We start from the raw sequence: 19555 nt of genomic DNA on the forward strand, positions 1-19555 counted from the left end.
TCACGGCATCACCTGTGCTGAACTTAAGGCGGCGGGCATGCTTGGTGTGAAACTTGTCTAGAACTATTTCTAGGTTTGCCTCCTGGACGGGCCGCTCTGCACCAGGCGTACCAGTTGTAACGACTCGCGCGCACGTGGATAAGCAGTCAATAACAAGTCAATAATAACAATCGTGTAACCGCGTTGTCTGCTGGCAGTCAAACTAGCGTTCTTAGGCACCGAGCTACACTGACATCCAACAATGAATGTCCTTTGCTGCCACCAACGCGAGAGTGCCCCCGAGAGACGACGTGTCGGTCGTTGACGCGGTATCAGGAGGTAGTCATCATACTAATTCGCGTCCGTACGCCGTCCCGAATCCCTTCACCTAAGCCCTGTCGTTGCCTGCCGTCGGCGGCAAGAACAGCCGACGGTTCCTGCATGATCGGCGCCATGGCCTTGTCCAAAGCTCACGGCGGCTTCGACAACTCCTCCTCTTCCTCACGCTTCGACCATCGACCGAGCCAGCCGCGATACCTTCCTTTGGCCCCTCTCATCGACCATGTCACAATGGCCGACTCGGAGACCAGTGCCGCTCGAGCACCAATGACGAGCGCACAGTTGGTGGAGTTTGTGACAAAGGAGCTCGACGATGAACAAGAGCGCGAGGCCAAGGCGGCGGCATTGAGTGCCAGTGAGCTGCCCACGGATCAGCAGACGGGATCCACGTTGGATTTGAGTCACAGGAACATCAGCGTACTCCCGGCTGAGGTGGTACTGCTGATCAAAGATCGCGTCGAGAGGTGCGTCCGCAGAACAAGAGGGTAACCCCCAAAAAACACCCGGACAATGCAGGCTGACAGGGACTAGACTGGCGCTTTCGCACAACCGCAACATCCAGCTGCCCACCGCGATCGCGCAGTGCGACAGACTGCGGTATCTGAACCTCCGATGGAACAAACTGAAGACGTTCCCCGACGCGGTACGATGGACAGGCTATGGGGGCGGAGCGGCGGGAAGGCTGACGTGACACAGGTGCTTTCACTGCCCAAGCTGGAGATCCTGGACATCAGCAAGAATGCCATCGACGCGATCCCGGAGGACATCAAGAAGATGACGAATCTCAAGTTCCTGGCGGTTGCCCGCAATAACATCAAGAGACTGCCTCTGGCGCTGGGCGAGATGAATTTGGTGAAGCTTAAGTTTGACGAGAATCCTATTGAATTTCCACCGCCGGATGTCTTCAAGCCAAATATGGACAGCAATGTGGTCGAGTCGGAAAAGGACAAAGACATGTGCCAGCAAGTCAAACGATTTATGAAGGCTGCTGCTCTGCGAGAGCGACTGCTGACGGACTCGGAGGACTTGAGGTATCGCTCACCCTCCCAACCACCTTCACGCAGAGCCTCGTTGACATTCAGAAGCAACGCGGAGACGCCCCGTCCTCCACGAAGAGTCGTGACTGGCGGTCGCTTTCCTGTTCGGCCCAGCGTGAGTGGAATCGAAAATGTCGAAGGTCTGGCCAAATCGGACTCTCCCCCGAGTGCTCCTCCGCCAATACCCATGCGATCACATGCGCGGGGCCCCTCATCAAGCATGAATCCCACTATCATTAAGCGACCGGGTGTCTCGCCCCTTCTCACCACTGGCCTGGATGCTAGCCGGACCAGGAGTGAGTCCTTGGCCACTCCTGCAAACATTCGGAACCGTCGCCAAGGATATGTGCCGCACAAGCACACGAATCTCAACTCCCTCGACGAGATGTCAAACCGTATGGCTCGTTCCAATCACGCGTCTGCACTGACTCCGCCCCATTCTCGTGCTCCCAGCGTCAATTCGGGTTTCCTCAACGTTAGTGGCGGTGAGAGCTCGTCTGGCGCAGTCAGCCCGACCGATGGCCCTGTCAATAGGGCCGTCCTTTCGCGCAAGCTGTCAAGCCTTCCCGAGAGCCGGAATTCTACGGTGCCAACTATGAACTCCATCAAGGCCGTGAAGCGAGTTCTTTTCATTCTCTTCTACCTCCACCGACCGCTGGCCGATATTGCCCAACAACTCGGCACTGGCACTCCACGTCGCTCCACGCTTGAAGTCCAACTGGCAACCGCCAACGTGAAGGTGGAAGAGCTGGACCGACTGATACACAAGGCAAACAACGTCATGGAGGATAACATGGAAGTCGACGGCCCCATGATGATGGCCATTGTGCGCACCGCCATTCTTGCACTGCGGTCTTACGTCTTCGTCGCCAAGGAGCTCAATCGTAATCGCCAGCAATGCGTGAAGCGTGTCGATGCCTTTCATGTACGACAAGTCATCACTTCGGTGTACAGCACGATGGTGGAAGCACGCAACGTCTGCCAACTATTGGGCTTCAAGACTGTCGCGGCCAACCCACGAGACACGCTGCGAGCATCTCAAGCATACAGTAGCCGCACCGTTACACCAACCCAACCAAAGGCACCCGTCGGAACTCGCCGCCGAGGCGCAACCATTCTCCCAAGTTCGAGTAGTGTTACGAACCTACGCGGAATGGCGCCCCCGGTGCCTCTTCACACTTCTTCAAGCCGAAGTCATACTGTCAACTCTTTTGGAGGCCCGGTCACTCCTCGCTGGAACCAATCATTCTCAGAGTTGTCCTCGATGGCGCACAGTCGCCGCCAATCGCGCAGCAACACCATGCGCAGCGTGACCGAAAGTGATGCAGAGGACACGGCAGACCGATTGTACCTCAGACTCAAAGCCTGCTGCGATGTCGCTTCTACAACACTCCCACCAGTTCGTGCTGACCTCCACTCACGAAAGTCAGTCGAAGATCGTGCTGGCAATCTTCGCATGGCCAGTCTTTATGGCAATGCTATTCACAAGTGCGACTTTGCGATTGCTACCAACAACAAGCTGCTTTCGCGCTTGAAAGTGATGCATGTCGGCGATCCTGCGCGTTACCAACTGGAGTTTAAACAGATGGCGGAACAGTTCACCAAGGTGAGTCATACGAAGCAGCCGACCGTTGCCCTTGACGTCTTCCCTCAGTGGGTTAACTTTTGTCAGGACTGGGCGGACTTCGCCGAGGAGATTATGACTATTGCGCGTGAAGGTCTGGACATTGGGAACATCAAGCATTACCTCAAGCCCGTCCACGCTGCCTGTAGAGAAGTCAGACATGTCGCGCGGACTGTGTCCCCTCCATCGAATCGACCACCGCCGTCCGCGGGTATCGGCTTTCCACCACCACTGAATACTGCGCTGGCGCAGCAGACGGCATCTTCTATCAATCCACACGTGCCAGTCACTCCACTTGGCGCCGCTTTAGGCCCTGCAGCGCAGGCTACTGTACCACCAACACCTACCACGGCAATCAGCACTCCAGAGTATGGCTTCCCGCCAGTGCCTCCGATGCCCACGAACATCCCGCCAGCTACGCAAGGAAGGAGAATGGCCCCTGCTGCGCCGCTACCCACTTATTACCTGGCAGCAATGAGCCATAAGTGAGGACCATGTGCGACGAATGCGGGCAAGAGGTTGTCGAACAGGGCCTCGAGCGTTGTTCGAACTGCTATTTGAAGGCAAGAAGCAACGGCATGTAAGATAGACGAGTTCATGAGTCATGAAAGATTACGATACCCCAAGCATTGAAGTGTACCGACTACGGCATCGTATGGCGTAATGAGGCATTCGGGAAAAGAAATGACCAAACAGAGCGACTCGGATGTAAAATATTGATATAGAGAAAAGTCGTTGCCAGCCTCTCATGTTCTCTCCGTGCTGACCGTGACAATCGAAATGCATCTAGGATCAAGTTTCCAAAATTGCATCCCTACCTATGCTTGTCCGCCGTAGAATACATGTAGTGCAGATTGCTTCCGTCAACTGGACCAGAAGGGTCTCAATGGACTGAAGTTGACCAACGATCGTCATATAGAAAACGACAAGACGAACTTGAAAGCATTCAAAGAAAATAGGCAGAAGCACGGGTGCTGGCTTGCAGCAGGATTGGGCTTGCGCATAATTGTATAGGTACTCATATCCACGTGACACGCACACGACGTGCACTGGAGTGAACATTTCCTCCGCACAATATATCCCATCGCTTGGCATCCTTGCATGTCTGAGCAACAGATACCAGTAAAGGCACTGCTGTTGTCCAAGTCCCCTGCCCTGCACTCGCCAGACCAACTCGCGTGCCTTTCGCTGAACGAGATTGATTGCATTCCCGAATCTTCGTCGGCGAGACTGAAGCGACCCGCTTAGTCGAAGAGACCGAAGCCCATGTCGTCGTCGGACTCCTCCTTCTCTGTAACAAATCGCAATCAGTATATCAACTCCAGAAAAACCTCGGAAAATTTGCAGGACGAAAAAACTTACCCTCCTCCTTGGCCTTCTCAGCTGGAGCATCGGCAGCAGCAGCGTCACCACCTGCGGCAGGAGCGGCACCACCAGCAGCAGCTGGGGCGGCACCACCACCGGATCCAACGTTGGTCAGGAGGTCCTTGACATCCTTACCCTCGAGGGCCTTGGCGAAGAGGGTGGTCCAGATGGGCTCGACGTCAGGAACTTTGGCGGCGGAGATGAGAGATTGGAGCTTGTCGGCCTGTTGGGTGAGAAGGAGTTAGTTGGTGCCTTTCTTTCGGGAGGAGGCTGCGCCAGCGCATTTGAGAAATGTCGCATGATTGGGATGTGGACGTACGGTAATCTCCAGACCCTCATCGGCGAGGATGAGGGCGGCGTATGAAACAGCGAGCTCAGAGGTAGACATTGTGAAAGATTTCGGGTGCTGCCTACAACAGTTGGTTCTGCGAAGGTCTTCTGCTGGTGGGTGACGAAGCGAAGAGTGTGCGAGTGAGTGAGAGTTTTCTGGTGCGCGAATCTTGGCGCTCTGATGGACATTCCCCACATCGACGGGATGAGCCGCTTCTCGCAGCCAATCTGAGACTGACTGCTGTAACGTGACCCAGCGTTGGATGTCTTCCCTCTCTAGTATGTATCTTGCTCAACTTCAAAACTAACAAGCGCGTCATCTGTAGCAGCTATAGCCGCATCGCCATCGCCAAACAGGCCGAATACGTTTGGTTTAGCCTTAGCCACTGCATCTGCAGCCTCGAGACTTCAGTCGATCATATCTGCGAGCGGAGCGATTTGTGTCGCTGAGTTAGCACTACATCGCACATGACTTCGAGTACGGTCAGTATTTCATCCACGCAGGTCAAGGGAAACTATGAATATTGTGCGCATGATTTCGAGCATATTCCTTCATCACTACGATAATTACATGCACCACAAGGATCGGTGAGAGGAGGGAAGGAGAGGGTTCAGTTCTGAGATTGTTGCAGAGAGGCGAGGAGTTATAGGGGAAGGACGGAGGGTGGGAGGAGGATGAAGAGGAGAAGGAGGAGAAGGAGGAGGAGTGGCAGGTAGGCAGGCAGTGCGCATACAGTGGGAAGTGCAGTCACTGCAGCGCCAGTCCAACCTTACACTGCTACGGACCAACGCTCGTGACCAGCACACGGCGATGTTGTCAGTCCAGGCGGATGAGGTCGCGGCAGAGGCTGACAAGCCACGTGTTTGATCCAGCACATGACCGATACGATTGCTGCGCTGTACATGTATTCGGGAGTCAGTTTCGGTACTAATCTACTCCAAAGAAATTTCCAAGAGACAAAGTACTGCCATCCAAGAGACAAAGTAGGAGGCACCTGTACCTGTGACCCCCGGCCGCCATGGTCGCGGTAGACGCTTGGCACTGAGTGCCTCAGGCTTTCAATCTCCCCGCACTCGCTTGCAGACAGACGTCCGATAGTTCCACTGACGCTTGCCCTCATCTCGACCATTCGGCGTCGGGTTTGCGTTGCTTACGTTGTACTATGAAGCACAACATCTCGCCACTATCACCACCCTCACCGCCACCACCGCGACTACCACCCTCCCTCTTCACTTCTCCCACGCCGGTGACAGCAACATTATCACCACAGACCCTGTCCGACAGACAGCGCCCGCCATGACCGACTCACCGTACCAGCGCATTCCGCTGGACCCCAAAGAACAGCCCATCCTCGATCGCGTGCTCATCATTCGCGACCATTTGTCGCTGATGAAGAGCGACCGCTCGACATACGTCAAGTCGGTCGATGTCCAGAAATACTACGACCAGCTCATCGAACAAGTTGAGCTGCTCAATCGCATACGCCAGGACCAGGACAAGCGCCGAGATCTGAACCGAGTGGACACCGTCTTGGATGACTGTTTCCGCCTCATATCGCTCTTCTTCCTGACCATAGGTCGCAATCGCGAGGCTCCAGCCATCTATTCTTGCGTAAGTACCGTGGATCGTCTGTTGAACCACCTCAGGGAGGCCGGCTTTTATCTAGCGTACGACTTGAAAAGTATAGATGAGCATTTGAATAAGTGGGAGCAGACGATTAAGAAGGGCAGGGAGGAGCATGGACACTCGGAGCATATCCTAACGCTTTTGTCTGCGAGGATTGAGGTGTGTAAGAAGACTTTGGAAGAATTGAAGGTGCCGTTGTCGCAGTTGGAGGGGGAAATGATGGCAACGTATGAGAAGTTGGTGAGCATCTTGCGGAGCTTGAGTGCGTGTAACTCGAGGTCGAGAGTGAGTCCTGGTCACAATGCGTTCGTTGTGGGAGTATAAGCTAAGACAGGTCAGTTCCCGGAGAAGGAGGTCAAGGACTTTGAGAATCAATTGATGGAAATTCAACACCAGCTTCATGCTGAGCGCGACCCGCATGAGGGCAAAACAGCGCAGGAGGTGTATGCCGAGAGATTGCGACTGATCCAGGAATGCCCAACCGGCGTCAAGGACTCTGAGACTACCGTCAAGAGCCTGCTTGCTCGGTGCCTGTTGTGGGTTGAGATCATTCAAGAAAAGAGAGGCAGCATCGATCCCAACTTCAAGGAAACTTTCGACAAGTTGCTCAAGATCAAGAATGCGCTCGAGCACATGATGCTTACCCAGGCCTGGTCCCTGCGTGAGACTGATCTCTATGATTATCAACGACAGCTGGACCGAATCGATGAGAGCAGGATTAACGGCAACTTCGTTGACGGCAATGGAAACGCGGCTGACCTTCACGCGCAACGATCATTGCTTTACCTCCTGCGGAAGTCCTACGCTTTCATCTACCAGTACATCATCACTTCAGAGCCTGTCTCAGAAGCCCTTCTGCCAATATACAACCAGCTACAGACTCTCAAGCGCTGCCTCATCGAGGTCCAGAAGGCTGGTGGCGTCGACTCTCCGCGCGAGCTGTATCCGTATAGCATGAAACTGAACAGCATCGACAACATGAAGAAGGATGGCAAGTTCATGATTGGTAACGATATCCCTGAAGGCCAGGGCTCCGTGTCCGCTTTGCTCGCAGAGTGCTTCGATCTGGCATATGAGCTGCGAAACGAAGCAGACGAGAGGAACGAACATCCTGCCCAGGAGGAGATCAACGGCGTTGGTCATCGGACGCAAAAGGACGTCAACCCTGCTGACCATCTGGACGAGCACAAGATGAACGAGAGTGGGCCCGGGCTGGGACTGGAGAGAATCACGACGCGCGAAGGCTAGAATCCTTGCAAGTCCTTGGGCTCCCAGAGTGCATTGGATGAGGCGTGCTATCGAAATCAGTTGTGCAAGACTGACTCTGCGGAGAGCTGCGCAAGTGGCGCACTGCAGATGAAGCTCAATGAGTAACGATGGAGCTCAAGTAGCAGAGGTGGCACGGGTGTCCGGAACGGAATCACCAGTCGCGAGGTGCTATGAAGTGTTCTATGGGCGTTTCCAACGAAGAGGTTGCTTTTATGGAAATGATTGAGACGTGTGCAAGACGGAAGACGGGCGTGTGAATACGTTTTCGCAATTTCTTTTGCCCTTGGGAATAGCGGCGGCAGTCTCCTCCGCATTCATACGGCATGGACACAACTCGAAAGCATACAGAATGGTCTGCGCAGTCGCAGCTAGCTCAGATGAAATGATGAGTCTCTTGTTCTTCACATCCTCCTCCTCCTCCTCCTCCTCCTCCTGACCTGGGAAGTTCTCCCAACCTTGCAGGACAAAGCCTCTTTTGGCAGTGCATATACAACAAGGACGACGCCTTGAAACTCCGCCCAAACATGTCGCCCTTTCTTGCCCTCCTCTTCAACGCCTTGTGCGTTTGACGAAGCCCACATCTTTTGCCCAGCACCATTCTCTTCCCAGAAAGAAAGCAATGAAGTCGTTAGACCAACCCAACCCAACCCCCAAAAGAATTTGTGCGTTGGTTAGATGTCTGCTAACGGTATGCTATGTATGCTAACAGTATGCTATACCACCATACTATGCGATGCTATTCCTTCCGCACCCTCCCTGTAGGGAGAAAAAAAAATCTGAGATCTCGGGAAAATTCGAAATCAGTTCAAGAAGTCTGATATATAGAGTTGGAGAAATGAGATGAGGTGAGGTTAAGGTAAAGTGGTCATATATAATATTAGATAAAAATGCGATTATCGAGAATTAATCAGCAGCAGCAGCAGCAGCAGCTAGCTTTTTTCCCCCCATGTACATCTAGAAACATAACATTAATATATCTTAATATATCATCATACTTCATATCCTCCTCATATCCCAGCTACCCACCCTACTTCGCCCCTTTTATTCAACCGGCCCCAACAAAAACTGCGAAGGATCAAAATCTTCCTCTGCGAGCTGCGCAGCCAACTCTAACATTAATTCCGGCTGGGCAGAAGGTCCGATTCCCACTAGGTCGTAGAGGGAAGTGGAATCCCAGGTACTTGTTGTGGATGATGATGAGATGTAGAGATTGGGATTATTGTGATTATTATTGTGATTTGTTTCCGTTGGTGGGGGATTACTGTTGTTGTTGGGTAGTGTTGATGTCGTTGTTGTTGTTGTTGTTGGTGCAGCAGCAGTAGCGGCGATGTGATGATGTTCGGGATCAGTAGGAGAAGTATTATTATTATTATTAGGAGGAGGAGGAGGAACAGCAACATTCTGACCCGAGAAATATCCCGACTCATGCAATCCCGGCAGAATCAGCGGTTCCTGAGTACGTACAGGATCCAACAAGCGATGTAAAGTCTGCAATTCGAATTTTCTCAACGGAGCCACCACGTTGGATTTTTTGGTCATTTCATCGAGAATGAAATGTAATGTGTGATTCCAGTTGTTGTCGTCGGAGATGTAGGAGGGGAGAATGGAGCCGAGAATGGACAGGAGCATGCCTGAGGAGAAGGCGTATTCGAGTTGGAAGGGCAAAAAGGTCTCGAGGAGACCTTGTTCGGTGAGATTTTTGAGGGTGGTGATCATCGTGGTGGCGGAGTTGACGGCGGTGTGGAGGAGGGCGGAGATGGGGGCTGCGAGTTGTTGCGGGGCGGAGGCGGCGGGAGGGAGACTGGATATGAGGAGCCACATGACGAGGGGACGGATGGCGAGGACGATGCACTGTGGAGGAGGTGTTAGGAAGTGTTGCTCAGATCTTGTTACTCATTTGTTGTGTATAACCTTACGTGGTGGTAGGAGAGCATGATTCGCGTGATCATATGGGGCATTTCACACTTGGAAGGCTGATTGAGCCCGTTCATGACATTCTCAATCTCGTGTGACACTTCGGCGAGTCGATGCAGAATCCATGTCGTGTTTTTCACGAAGAATGTCCCGAAGCGTTCGTCAACGCTGTACAAGGCTAGGAGGCTGTGTCAGCGAGTGCTGTAATCATCAAGAACTTACAACAAATAGGTATCCTTACTCGTGCATGTGGTCGCAATCAGACGAGAGATTCGTACTCGGAGCATCAAAGCTTTGTCCAAGATCGAAGTTTGTCGATCTGGTGCGATGAAGGCCGTGATGTTCTCCTCCGCGACGGGCATGATTGCGCCCATTAACGATGACAGCTCTCTATCCAGCACATAGGTGACCCAAAAGACCTTTTTACATCGCAGAGAGAATTCGGAGCTTATGACGTCGTCGGGAATGTGCAGATGAATGCCTTCGACATAGCATAGTCTCAACGCTTGGCCGATCTGCCAGTGGTCAGTGTCGTGTTCTTCGCAAGTGTTGCATGAGAAGGGCTTACTTACATATTGGTAGGCAGTCACACGCATATCGATGGACTGAAAGTACAACGCGACCAAGGCTAACACCTCAATGGCGAGCGGGCCATCTTCATGCAATTGCGCAGCATCCGGTAGCAGAGCCATGGCACGCGCTGCAAACTCACTCCCTGGCACCGCAGACCGGTCGGGATGGCTCAGCAGAGCCTTCCCATACGCCAGGATGAGGAGATACTCGACGAACCACAGCCGCTGTGTAGACGCAACCTGCCACTGATGGCGATGGAAGAGCTCGAAATGAGACATGAAGTTCGCCTCATCCACGATGCCGAAAAGCTCTCCCAGTCGAAACTTGACAGAGTCGTAGAGGTAGCGCGCATAGTCGGCAGCAGGCAAGTTGTTCAAGTCACTCGGCTCGACGGATGGTTTCGTGACCCATCGTAATCGAAAGGCTGTGCCATCGTTATTTAGGCCGGCAGAGTTATCAAAGGCACCAGGCGAGTGAGGGCCCAGCACGAACAGTGCACGTCGACAAAAAGCCCAGGTGGACGTAGGACCAAGATAGCCTGGCATAGTACACTGTCAGCTCTCGATACGTCTTCGAAAGCAGGTCTCATTGCTTACGAGGTCGGCCACAGACATCGCGCACATATGGCAGACTTTTGCTGACCAAAGGGTTGTGGAATGCTAGATGGTCAGTGACTTCTTCTGTTACGATTCCCGAGTCTGAGTGATTGGCAGCATCGACAGGCCGAATGGCTGAGGCTGTCGACGAGGCTTCGGCTAGAGATGGTTGTCAGTCTGGAGTCTGTCCATGTCTGATATGTGTGTGCAAGCAAGACGGATAGGAGTCCCACGCACCCAGGACAAGTAAGCCACGTGAAGCATCTTGGGGGGCCTCTTCCGCTGGTCTGATGGAAGCATTGGTGAAGTCTGATGGTGATGATCTCTGCCGAGATTTCGACTGCTGTGCCACACGACGTTCCAGATGTTCCAGATAGGTTTGTGGAACGGAGACGTGAGGTTCATCGGATGGGAACACGCAATGCTCTCTTCGGCGAGCGCAGCGAGCACACGGCGCCGTGCCCGAACACTTGATCTTGGCTGATCTGCACTGCTTGCATCTGTACCCGCTCGGTGTCTCAGTCCGAGAAATCCGGTGTTGCAGTACGACAAGACCAGACTTACGCTCGCGGAGTCCTACGTGGAACTCGCAGTCTCTTTTCCGGTGGCTCGACAATATCGTCGTCGTCCATGGTGAGAAGTATTATTTTTGTCAATTGACCGTTGAGGCGTGCCTGATGATGGTATGTATGGTGAGAATCGTCGTTCTACGGTTCCTGGTCGCCTTGGCGGTAGTCTTTGCAACACGAGTATGGATATTCCGTGTGTGGGGGCGGGGTTTCCTTTGCTGGTGTCGGTGGCCGATGTCGTGTCGAATCATCAGCAATCAGCAGTAGAAAGTGGGCAGGACAGGGCAGTGCGTGATTCGAGGCCGAGTGTAAGCGAGCGTGCGGCATAGTCAAGCTTTCTTCTATTCCAAGACATCAATGATAAGATCGTACATTGACGTATCGGGTGATAACTGGCTCAGTAGACACCGAGAGACTATGGAATACATTAAGGTATAACTTAACCAGATATGGCTTCACTTGGACTTCTTATGGGCACCAGATCTCGGTCAATGACGGCTCTGGCACGGATAGCACATCAGGGCATCACTGCTCGTGACTGAAGTCTTTACGGATCGGATGAGGGAGGGAGAGAAGAGATGAAGCCGAAGCCGAAGAAGAAGAACAAGAAGAGAAGAAGAACGCACAGACAATAGACGGCTCGCTAGAATTAGCCAAGCCTTCCTTTACAAACACTTCACCTCTCTCGCCTCAGCTCTCTCCATCCTCCGTAACATTCATTCATGATATCATTGCCGCAACGACATTCACCAGACATGTAGGAGGTAGTGCTCTTGACCGTGAGTGAGTGACACGGCAAATTGGAGCTTCATGGAAACCAACAATCTACGCCGGATGGACCTCCGAGAGGCCTATCTTACTGCATTTCCTGGCCTGGATAGCTCACAAACTCCGACGGGACTGTGAGCGTGTAGCCAGCTCGTGTAGGCTGTACCTCCCACCTTCCATTATGCCTGACCCTGTCTCCCAAAATGGCAAAAGAGCCCTGCGCCGTCGCTTGCCGTGCACGTCTACGGGACTTGTAGACCACCGACCCAAGTACACATCCTCAGGGCTACCTTAGAGATACTCTCCCCCCTTCTGCACCAATAATACCCCCACACTACCTTCTTCACACACTTCACTTCCATTCCACTGACCATGAGCCTGAAGCCAAGACTGTGTTATAGTGGCCGCAGTCCCACCACTCCGCATCGCTCCGTGCGAGTGTGCTTCGAGCGTGCCCTTTCGACGCAGGGCCGTAACAGGAACACCACACTACAAAGCAGTAATGGAGATGTCACGGGTCGGAGCACGGTGGAGGTACCGCTTCAAAACACATCAACGACGACATTGACACCACGACCTCTCAAGAGTCTGCCATTGCCCGCTCTGCTCCGGACATTCTTCCTAGGCAAGCTTTTCGCCAGTCCAGCTCTCTCCAGCCTGGGAATGAACATTCTAGGACGTATCGCTCATTCTCGAAGTCCGTTTCTTGATCCCGACAGAAACATTGCCTTGGGCAGCATTCTTCGAGCTGTGGTGTACAATCAATTCTGTGGAGGTAACGAGAAACAGGAGATTGTGCCCGTGCTCGACCGACTGAGGCAGGCAGGCTATGCTGGCGTTATCCTGCAATGGGCTCGAGAGATTGTTGCACATGGTCGGGCCGAGACCGATTTGAAAGTGGCTACTTCTGCTGAGCAGATACAAACATGGCTCGATGGCAACCTCAAAGGGCTGTCCTTTGTCGGTCGGGATGATTACTATGCCTTGAAGTGAGTACCTACATGCATTCCCATTCCCATTCCGCTATGACTCTCTCGTTGACAAAGTATGAAAGGTACACGGGCGCTGGCAGCAGCATTGCGGAAGCGCTCCGACAGGGCCAGGATCCTCCGCCGCAGTTCAGAGATGCACTTCACACCATTCTTCGTGCCGCTCAAGCACAAGGCACTCGAATCTTCCTCGATGCCGAACAACAAGTCTTCCAAACCACAATCGATCGCTGGAGTGTCGATCTGATGCGACAGTACAATGTGAATGGCGAAGTATTAGTGCTCAACACCTACCAAGCATACCTCAAAGCAACGCGAGCCATTCTCCGAAATCATCTCCAGCTCGCCCAACAAGAGGGCTGGGCACTCGGCGTCAAGCTCGTCCGAGGCGCGTACATCCAGAACGACATCCGCTCTCGCATTCACGACACGAAAGCCGACACGGATGCATCGTACAATGGCATCGTACACTCCCTCCTCTCTCGATCATTCGACGACATCAAACCCAACCACTTCCCCAAAGTCCGCACATTCCTCGCCGGACACAATGCCGAATCCATTTTCCGCGCAGCCCAACTCCACCAAACTCTCGTCCTGCAAGGCCACAAGCCCGACACATTAGAATTCGGCCAGCTGTACGGTATGGCCGACCACATCAGCGGTATGTTATTGCAACAGGTCGAAGACGCGAAGAAGGCGGCACAGGAGCTTTCGGGCGAAGCGGCAGAACTGCAGAGGCAAGCGGCTCCTCGCATTATGAAATGTGTCAATTGGGGCTCGGTGCGGGAGTGTTTACATTTTCTCATGCGAAGGGCTGCGGAGAATCAAGGCTCGGCGGATCGGCTGAGAGATGGGTTTGTGGAGTCGAAGCGAGAGTTGTGGTTACGATTCCGTGGACTGTAGCATGATTTATTTGATGAAGTTATGAACAAGATAAATATATATATCTATCAGTATACGAGATGACATGACTGCGTAATGTTATTTGTGCCTCTTTACGGAGTATCTTCCGAAGTTGTACACACTTTTCGATATACAGTCGTAGTCTGAGAGCATCACCATTCGAACATGCTTACTCTGTATGAATCCATGCAGTGATGATTGTTGGCCGACGGCGGCAGTATCAATCTCTCTATCAATTGTCAATGGCAGAGTGGAAGAGATAGGCGGGCAGAATGCCGGGCGGATGATGAGTCCCCCTTGCCCTTGGAATGCTGCGGACTTGGCTTCCGAAAGGTGTACTTGGGTCGGTATCCAACACCGAGACCCCCACTAGTCATCACCTTACCTTCCACCGGTATCACCTGAAGGTATGGATACCCGTAGCTGCCAGCATTTGATATCACGTTGACAATAAATTCTGACCCGTCTTTCTGCACCACCATCTTCATCAACATACTCATCACACCCACCACAGACATTGGCATCTTGTCAAGATTCAAGATGAAGAGCACTCGAGCAGCTCGCAGCTGGAAAGGCCCGCTCATACAATTATCGACACAGCAGCGTGCTGGCATCTCGCGCTATACCTTGCCCGTATTCAAGAATGAGCCCGTCGTACGTATTGGCTCTCTCTCTCTGTGTGTAAGACTTCATAACGCATACTGACAATGACATCCAAAGAAATCATTCGCCAAAGGCTCGCCCGAGCGAGAAGATCTCACGCGTACACTGCAGCAGATGAAGCAGAAGCTGCCTCAAAAGATTCCCATTACCGTCTCCGGTAAAGTCGTAAGTGAAAGGCTGAAACTCAAGATGACAAAAAAATGGCATTGTACTCACCTCAGAAATCTCCTCAGATCAACTCCACAACTGAGAGCATACAGCTCAACCCGTGTCGACATGCGGAAAAAGTGGCCGAATATGCTTCGGCGTCCGAGCAAGATACCAACGCCGCCATCGATGCCGCGCTGGCAGCCAAGCCTGCGTGGGAGGCTCTTCCCTTTGAAGATCGAGCGGCAGTCTTTCTGCGTGCCGCAGAGCTGATCAGTGGGAAATATCGCTCGGAGATTTTGGCTGCGACGATGCTCGGGATGGGAAAGAACATCAGGCAAGCGGAAGTGGACGCATCGACCGAGACGATCGACTTTTTGAGGCAATATGTCAAGGAGGCGGAGAAGTTGTTTGAACAGCAACCACCTGTGAATTTGGATGGGACGTGGAATCGGAATGAGTTTCGGCCATTGGAAGGTTTTGTCTATGCCATCAGTCCTTTCAACTTCACGGCACTGGCTGCAACTCTCGTAGGGCCGCCTGCACTGCTGGGCAATGTGGTGATTTGGAAACCTTCTGATTCGGCTCTGCATGCCAGTTGGGTGCTCTATCAAATCTTGCTGGAAGCCGGTCTACCCAAGGATGTCATCCAATTCTTGCCCGGAAACCCCGAACTCATCACCGACACCGTACTGAAGAGACCCGAGTTCGCCGGGCTTGCCTTTATTGGATCGACAGCCGTGTTCAAAGAGCTGCAAGGTAAAGTGGGCAAAGCAACAGCAGAAGGCCGCTTCAACTCCTACCCTCGAGTAGTAGGCGAAACCGGCGGCAAAAACTTCCACCTCGTAACCGAATCCGCCGACGTCAAAAGCGCAGCCCTCAACACCCTCCGCGCAGCATTCGAATACCAAGGACAAAAATGCTCTGCCTGCTCCCGCGTCTACGTCGCTGAATCCATCTGGCCCGAATTCAAATCCCACATTCAACACCACACTTCCCAACTCCGCGTCGGTCCCCCAGAAGACTACAGCGCCTTCGTCAACGCCGTCATCCACGAACGTTCCTTCAACAAACTCTCCTCTGTCATTCATGACGCCAAATCCGACCCCGAACTCCACCTTCTCGCAGGCGGCATCGTAGACAATTCCTCAGGCTTCTACATCCATCCCACAATCTACCAAACTACAAATCCTACTCACCCCCTCATGTCCACCGAACTCTTCGGCCCCATCTTCTGCATCTACGTCTACCCCGACGAAAAACTCGACGAAACTCTTCATCTCATCAATTCCACTTCTCGCTACGCTCTCACCGGATCTGTTTTCGCTCACGATCCGATGATTTCGCGTAAAGTACAAAATGCGCTCAAGCACGCTGCAGGCAACTTTTACGTGAATACGAAATGTACGGGTTCGGTCGTCGGGCAGCAGCCGTTTGGGGGAATGAGAGATAGTGGAACGAATGATAAGTCGGGCACGATGGGCATGTTGATGAGGTTTGCGAGTGTGAGGACTATTAAAGAGGAGTTTGCGTCGTTGGAGGAGGTAGGATATCCTTCTAATGAAGTTTGATAGTTTTTTGGGGGGAAGTAAAAGTAGCTCCCCTACAAAAGCAAGCCAGCTGCAGCAATATTGCATTTTTGTTTTTTCAGCTCAGCCAAAAAATTGCTTCAAATATGTTTCATCGGTAGCAGTAGAAAACACACTACCCTCATATTGCCACGAGGGTACATGACTCGGAACAACTTCCCCAATCTTCCCCGAAAAACTCGGATCAATCAAAACAAGTCTCCCCCTCCCATCTCTCATAACATTACTCGGATTCAAATCCCCATGCGAAAAACCACACTCATGCAAACGATCCACAATCTCCCTCAACTCTTCTTTAACAGCCCCCAAAGCCTTAAAATCCAGCGAAAAGAGTTTTTCCATACGATAGCCAAATATCCCCCCCTCCAAATCCACCAATGGCACAGGATCGAATTCCGGCACAGGAATTTCACAACGCTTCATCTCTTTCAGCATGGCAATTTCGTACTGCACACGAGCTCGCGAGATTTGACGAGGCAGCGCAATTTTGACGATCGGCAGGAGCTCGGTATCACTATGGGTGCATCGAATACATCCGTCTACACCGTAATTGATCAACGTCGAAGTAGCGAAAAGTTCGGCTATTGGAGGGCTGAGGGGTACGGGTTCGTATGTTGTGCCCTCTTGTAGAGAGGGAAAATTGGTAAGGTCTGGGTATTGTGTGGAGGGCTCTTTCCAATAGATTTGATAGATTTTGTTGGCGAATTCTATGAAGCAGGTGGAAAGGTCTTTGTTGTTGTCTGGAGTAAATGGCGCTGAGATTGGGAGGGCTTGAGGGGGGTTGGGTGGAGCTAGGGAGCAGATGGTGCAGGGCTTGGGATTCATTTTTAAGGGGTAGATGAAGGAAGAAGTGTTGTTGACTTGGCTGCTGGACACTTTCAATGTGTCCGAAATGCTAGTGCGTTATAGGGTGGTTGTCAGGGCAACGGCTGTGCCGCAACAGTGAAGAAAAAAATGAGATGGAAATTTTTCCGACAATCTTCTCGCTCCCTTTCTTTCTAGGAGGTACTTTCTACCACTTCTCCAACATCGGCCGAATGTCAATCTCGTTAGTAAAGCACCTCTTACTCTGCGTATGCAAACTCCAATAGCTCTCCGCGATATCACCTGGAGCAATCGTCGCCTCCGTAGACATATCCTTGGTCCATTTCTTAGTGAAGTCTGTATCAATCACACCATCCACAATCACATGCGCAGTATGCACTCCTTTCGGCCCATACTCCCTCGCAATCGACATGGACAGAGCTCGCATTGCGAACTTGGCGGCTCGCAAAGACACTCATCTGAGCATTGGCCTTGATAGACGCCGTAGCTCCAGTGAAAATCAGAGTCGGGGGGTAATTTGGCGGATTTATCCTCGGCGTGTTTGACAAGTCTTGGAAGGACTTTCTGGGCGAACAAAAAATGCTCCTTTTCTACGTGTCACACATCATGTTAAGGTAGGTAGGCTTTCACTTGTACTTTTCGAGGGAAGAGAAAGGGGGTTCTTTGACTGACTGACTTACCCTGAGACACTATGAGCTTCTTTAAAGTCCTCTAGCTTGACCTCTATAATCGGCGCCCTCAAGGGCCGTGAACTAGCATTGAACACTGCAGCGGCGATTGGAGCGCCTTTGAATTCCTGCTCAATCTTGCTGAATGCATTCTTCATACTCGACGGATCCGAGACGTTTGCAATGATGCCAACGGCACGCCCGCCGCTTTTATTAATCTCCTCGGCGATGCCGTCGAGGGTTTGGGAGTCTCGTGCGAGCAGGACGACGGGGTATGAGCCGGAAAACCTACGAGCTACCTCTGCTCCAGTGCCGCTGGATACGCAAGTCAATTCTGACGTATACAACTTTTATTCATTTTCGATGAGAGCAAACGTACGGACCGACTCCAGCGACAATTGCGATTGGTGTAGACATGGTCAATGCTGCCTTTTACTTGTTCTTGAAAGAGAGTTGCTGAAACTTTTTTGTTAGAGCTGGAAAAAACCTCGAATTGTGTAGAGAAACGATGAAGTTAAGGGCCTTTGTTTATCAATACCTACCTGATCTCTGATCTTTTGGAGCCGCGGCAACGAATGATTCAGGTGGTAATTCGATCGCCGATAGGAATGACGGCAATTATGGCTTACCATCAAAAAACTGCGGCAACACTGCAACAGCGATCACTAATCTGGAACTTGTCGGCAAAATACAAATATACCTTAGGTAGGTGAAGATCTCGCCCGGTATATTACACCTGAAAAATCAAACATCACTTTACAGAAAAAAAGCCATGTCAGGTACGAGAACAGAGACGACTTACCAAACCACGCGAATCACTCGCACCTACGCCAAACCCTTCGACAAAGTCCTCGAACGCCTCCACTCCAGCATCAAAAAGCCCAGCGTCGGCGCAGGGGGCTTAAGCATTCTCGACGATTTATCTTCCAAAGAAGCCTTCGAGTCAGTCACAAATGCAGCTCTGGGACCGCATGGGTTTATGCAATTTCAACAGTTCAATCACGGCGATTGGATGTCTCTGTACGGCGTCAACAGAGGCAGAAAAGTCGTTAGGATCATTTTTGGAAATCCTCAGATCGCTATTACGATGATACGGCATGATGTTGGCGCTGCTCTGTTTGTTCCTGTTGAGGTACTTATTATTGAGAGGGAGGATGGGAAGACGGATGTTGTACAAGGTGAATGAATCTGTCTTACTACCTTACCTTAGTTGTATGTTGTGAGGGAATGAGCTGATGGTTTAAAACAGTTAAGCCGAGTACGCTGATTGCAGGCGCCGAGGGCTCAAGTGGAGAATTAAAAACTGCGGCTGAGATTCTGGATGATAAGTTGGAGAAGTTGTGGGAGTTTGTTGCAGAATGATATATCGTTGATGACAAGTGAAATTACGACTCTCTGGTCGAAAATTGCTATCTGCTGGCGAAATGGAAGTCGAATGAAAGTGCACCATCTTTTTTTTTTTTCACGCTTCATGTCCATTTCTCGACGCCCTTCAATCGAATCGCAAGCCAGCCTTTCCGCTATCACAGTTTTCCATTCCCAAATCTGGTATCTCTGTAACAAGCCGTAAACTCCAAAAAGAAAAACAAAGGAAAAACTAGTTATAGCGATGTGCCTAACTCGTCAGACAACAGAGAGGACTGATGTACTTGGAAAACCGCTTCATGATACAGGCTAGACCGAGGCATCAGAACGAAGTAATGCAGACAGGCCTTGAAGAGGAAGAAAATCAGAGTTCTGATAAACCCAATTCCCATCAACTGTAGCACCCCAGCGGGGCG

General features: G+C 51.8%; 8 protein-coding genes across 8 annotated transcripts; 5 read left to right on the forward strand and 3 right to left on the reverse strand.

Moving 5' to 3' along the window:
* The first annotated feature begins 435 nt into the window (after nt 1-435).
* SEPMUDRAFT_152075 (uncharacterized protein) lies at nt 436-3602 on the forward strand. The gene is made up of 4 exons (XM_016907228.1): nt 436-782; nt 850-961; nt 1015-2961; nt 3028-3602. The coding sequence occupies exons 1-4, from the start codon at nt 550-552 to the stop codon at nt 3466-3468; spliced, it is 2733 nt and encodes a 910-aa protein (XP_016756516.1). The 5' UTR covers nt 436-549; the 3' UTR covers nt 3469-3602.
* A 125-nt stretch (nt 3603-3727) lies between these two features.
* On the reverse strand, nt 3728-5008 carry SEPMUDRAFT_152077 (ribosomal protein 60S). Its single transcript, XM_016907229.1, has 3 exons — nt 4664-5008; nt 4342-4567; nt 3728-4270 (listed from the first exon to the last, which is right to left on the reverse strand). The coding sequence occupies exons 1-3, from the start codon at nt 4730-4732 to the stop codon at nt 4224-4226; spliced, it is 342 nt and encodes a 113-aa protein (XP_016756517.1). The 5' UTR covers nt 4733-5008; the 3' UTR covers nt 3728-4223.
* Nucleotides 5009-5894: 886 nt separating this feature from the next.
* Nucleotides 5895-7966, forward strand: SEPMUDRAFT_152078 (uncharacterized protein). The gene is made up of 2 exons (XM_016907230.1): nt 5895-6586; nt 6641-7966. The coding sequence occupies exons 1-2, from the start codon at nt 5972-5974 to the stop codon at nt 7547-7549; spliced, it is 1524 nt and encodes a 507-aa protein (XP_016756518.1). The 5' UTR covers nt 5895-5971; the 3' UTR covers nt 7550-7966.
* A 645-nt stretch (nt 7967-8611) lies between these two features.
* SEPMUDRAFT_53749 (uncharacterized protein) lies at nt 8612-10602 on the reverse strand (the record flags this gene model as incomplete). Its single annotated transcript, XM_016909276.1, has 4 exons — nt 8612-9421; nt 9487-9662; nt 9726-9999; nt 10057-10602. 4 exons carry the CDS (start codon nt 10600-10602, stop codon nt 8612-8614), a joined length of 1806 nt encoding a protein of 601 aa, XP_016756519.1.
* Nucleotides 10603-12335: 1733 nt separating this feature from the next.
* Nucleotides 12336-13955, forward strand: SEPMUDRAFT_94022 (FAD-linked oxidoreductase). The gene is made up of 2 exons (XM_016910627.1): nt 12336-12979; nt 13045-13955. Exons 1-2 carry the CDS (start codon nt 12363-12365, stop codon nt 13880-13882), a joined length of 1455 nt encoding a protein of 484 aa, XP_016756520.1. The 5' UTR covers nt 12336-12362; the 3' UTR covers nt 13883-13955.
* Nucleotides 13956-14344: 389 nt separating this feature from the next.
* On the forward strand, nt 14345-16930 carry SEPMUDRAFT_166855 (delta-1-pyrroline-5-carboxylate dehydrogenase 1). The gene is made up of 3 exons (XM_016908265.1): nt 14345-14536; nt 14603-14710; nt 14779-16930. The coding sequence occupies exons 1-3, from the start codon at nt 14423-14425 to the stop codon at nt 16261-16263; spliced, it is 1707 nt and encodes a 568-aa protein (XP_016756521.1). The 5' UTR covers nt 14345-14422; the 3' UTR covers nt 16264-16930.
* Nucleotides 16345-17533, reverse strand: SEPMUDRAFT_121185 (uncharacterized protein; the record flags this gene model as incomplete). Its single annotated transcript, XM_016901664.1, has 2 exons — nt 16345-17176; nt 17298-17533. The coding sequence occupies 2 exons, from the start codon at nt 17531-17533 to the stop codon at nt 16345-16347; spliced, it is 1068 nt and encodes a 355-aa protein (XP_016756522.1).
* Nucleotides 17534-18546: 1013 nt separating this feature from the next.
* SEPMUDRAFT_121187 (TT1751-like protein) lies at nt 18547-19136 on the forward strand (the record flags this gene model as incomplete). The annotated part of the gene is made up of 2 exons (XM_016901665.1): nt 18547-18952; nt 19024-19136. The coding sequence occupies 2 exons, from the start codon at nt 18547-18549 to the stop codon at nt 19134-19136; spliced, it is 519 nt and encodes a 172-aa protein (XP_016756523.1).
* Between the last annotated feature and the right edge of the window lie 419 nt (nt 19137-19555).

Source organism: Sphaerulina musiva (genome assembly GCF_000320565.1).
Source record: "Sphaerulina musiva SO2202 unplaced genomic scaffold SEPMUscaffold_12, whole genome shotgun sequence".
NCBI lineage: Eukaryota > Fungi > Ascomycota > Dothideomycetes > Mycosphaerellales > Mycosphaerellaceae > Sphaerulina > Sphaerulina musiva.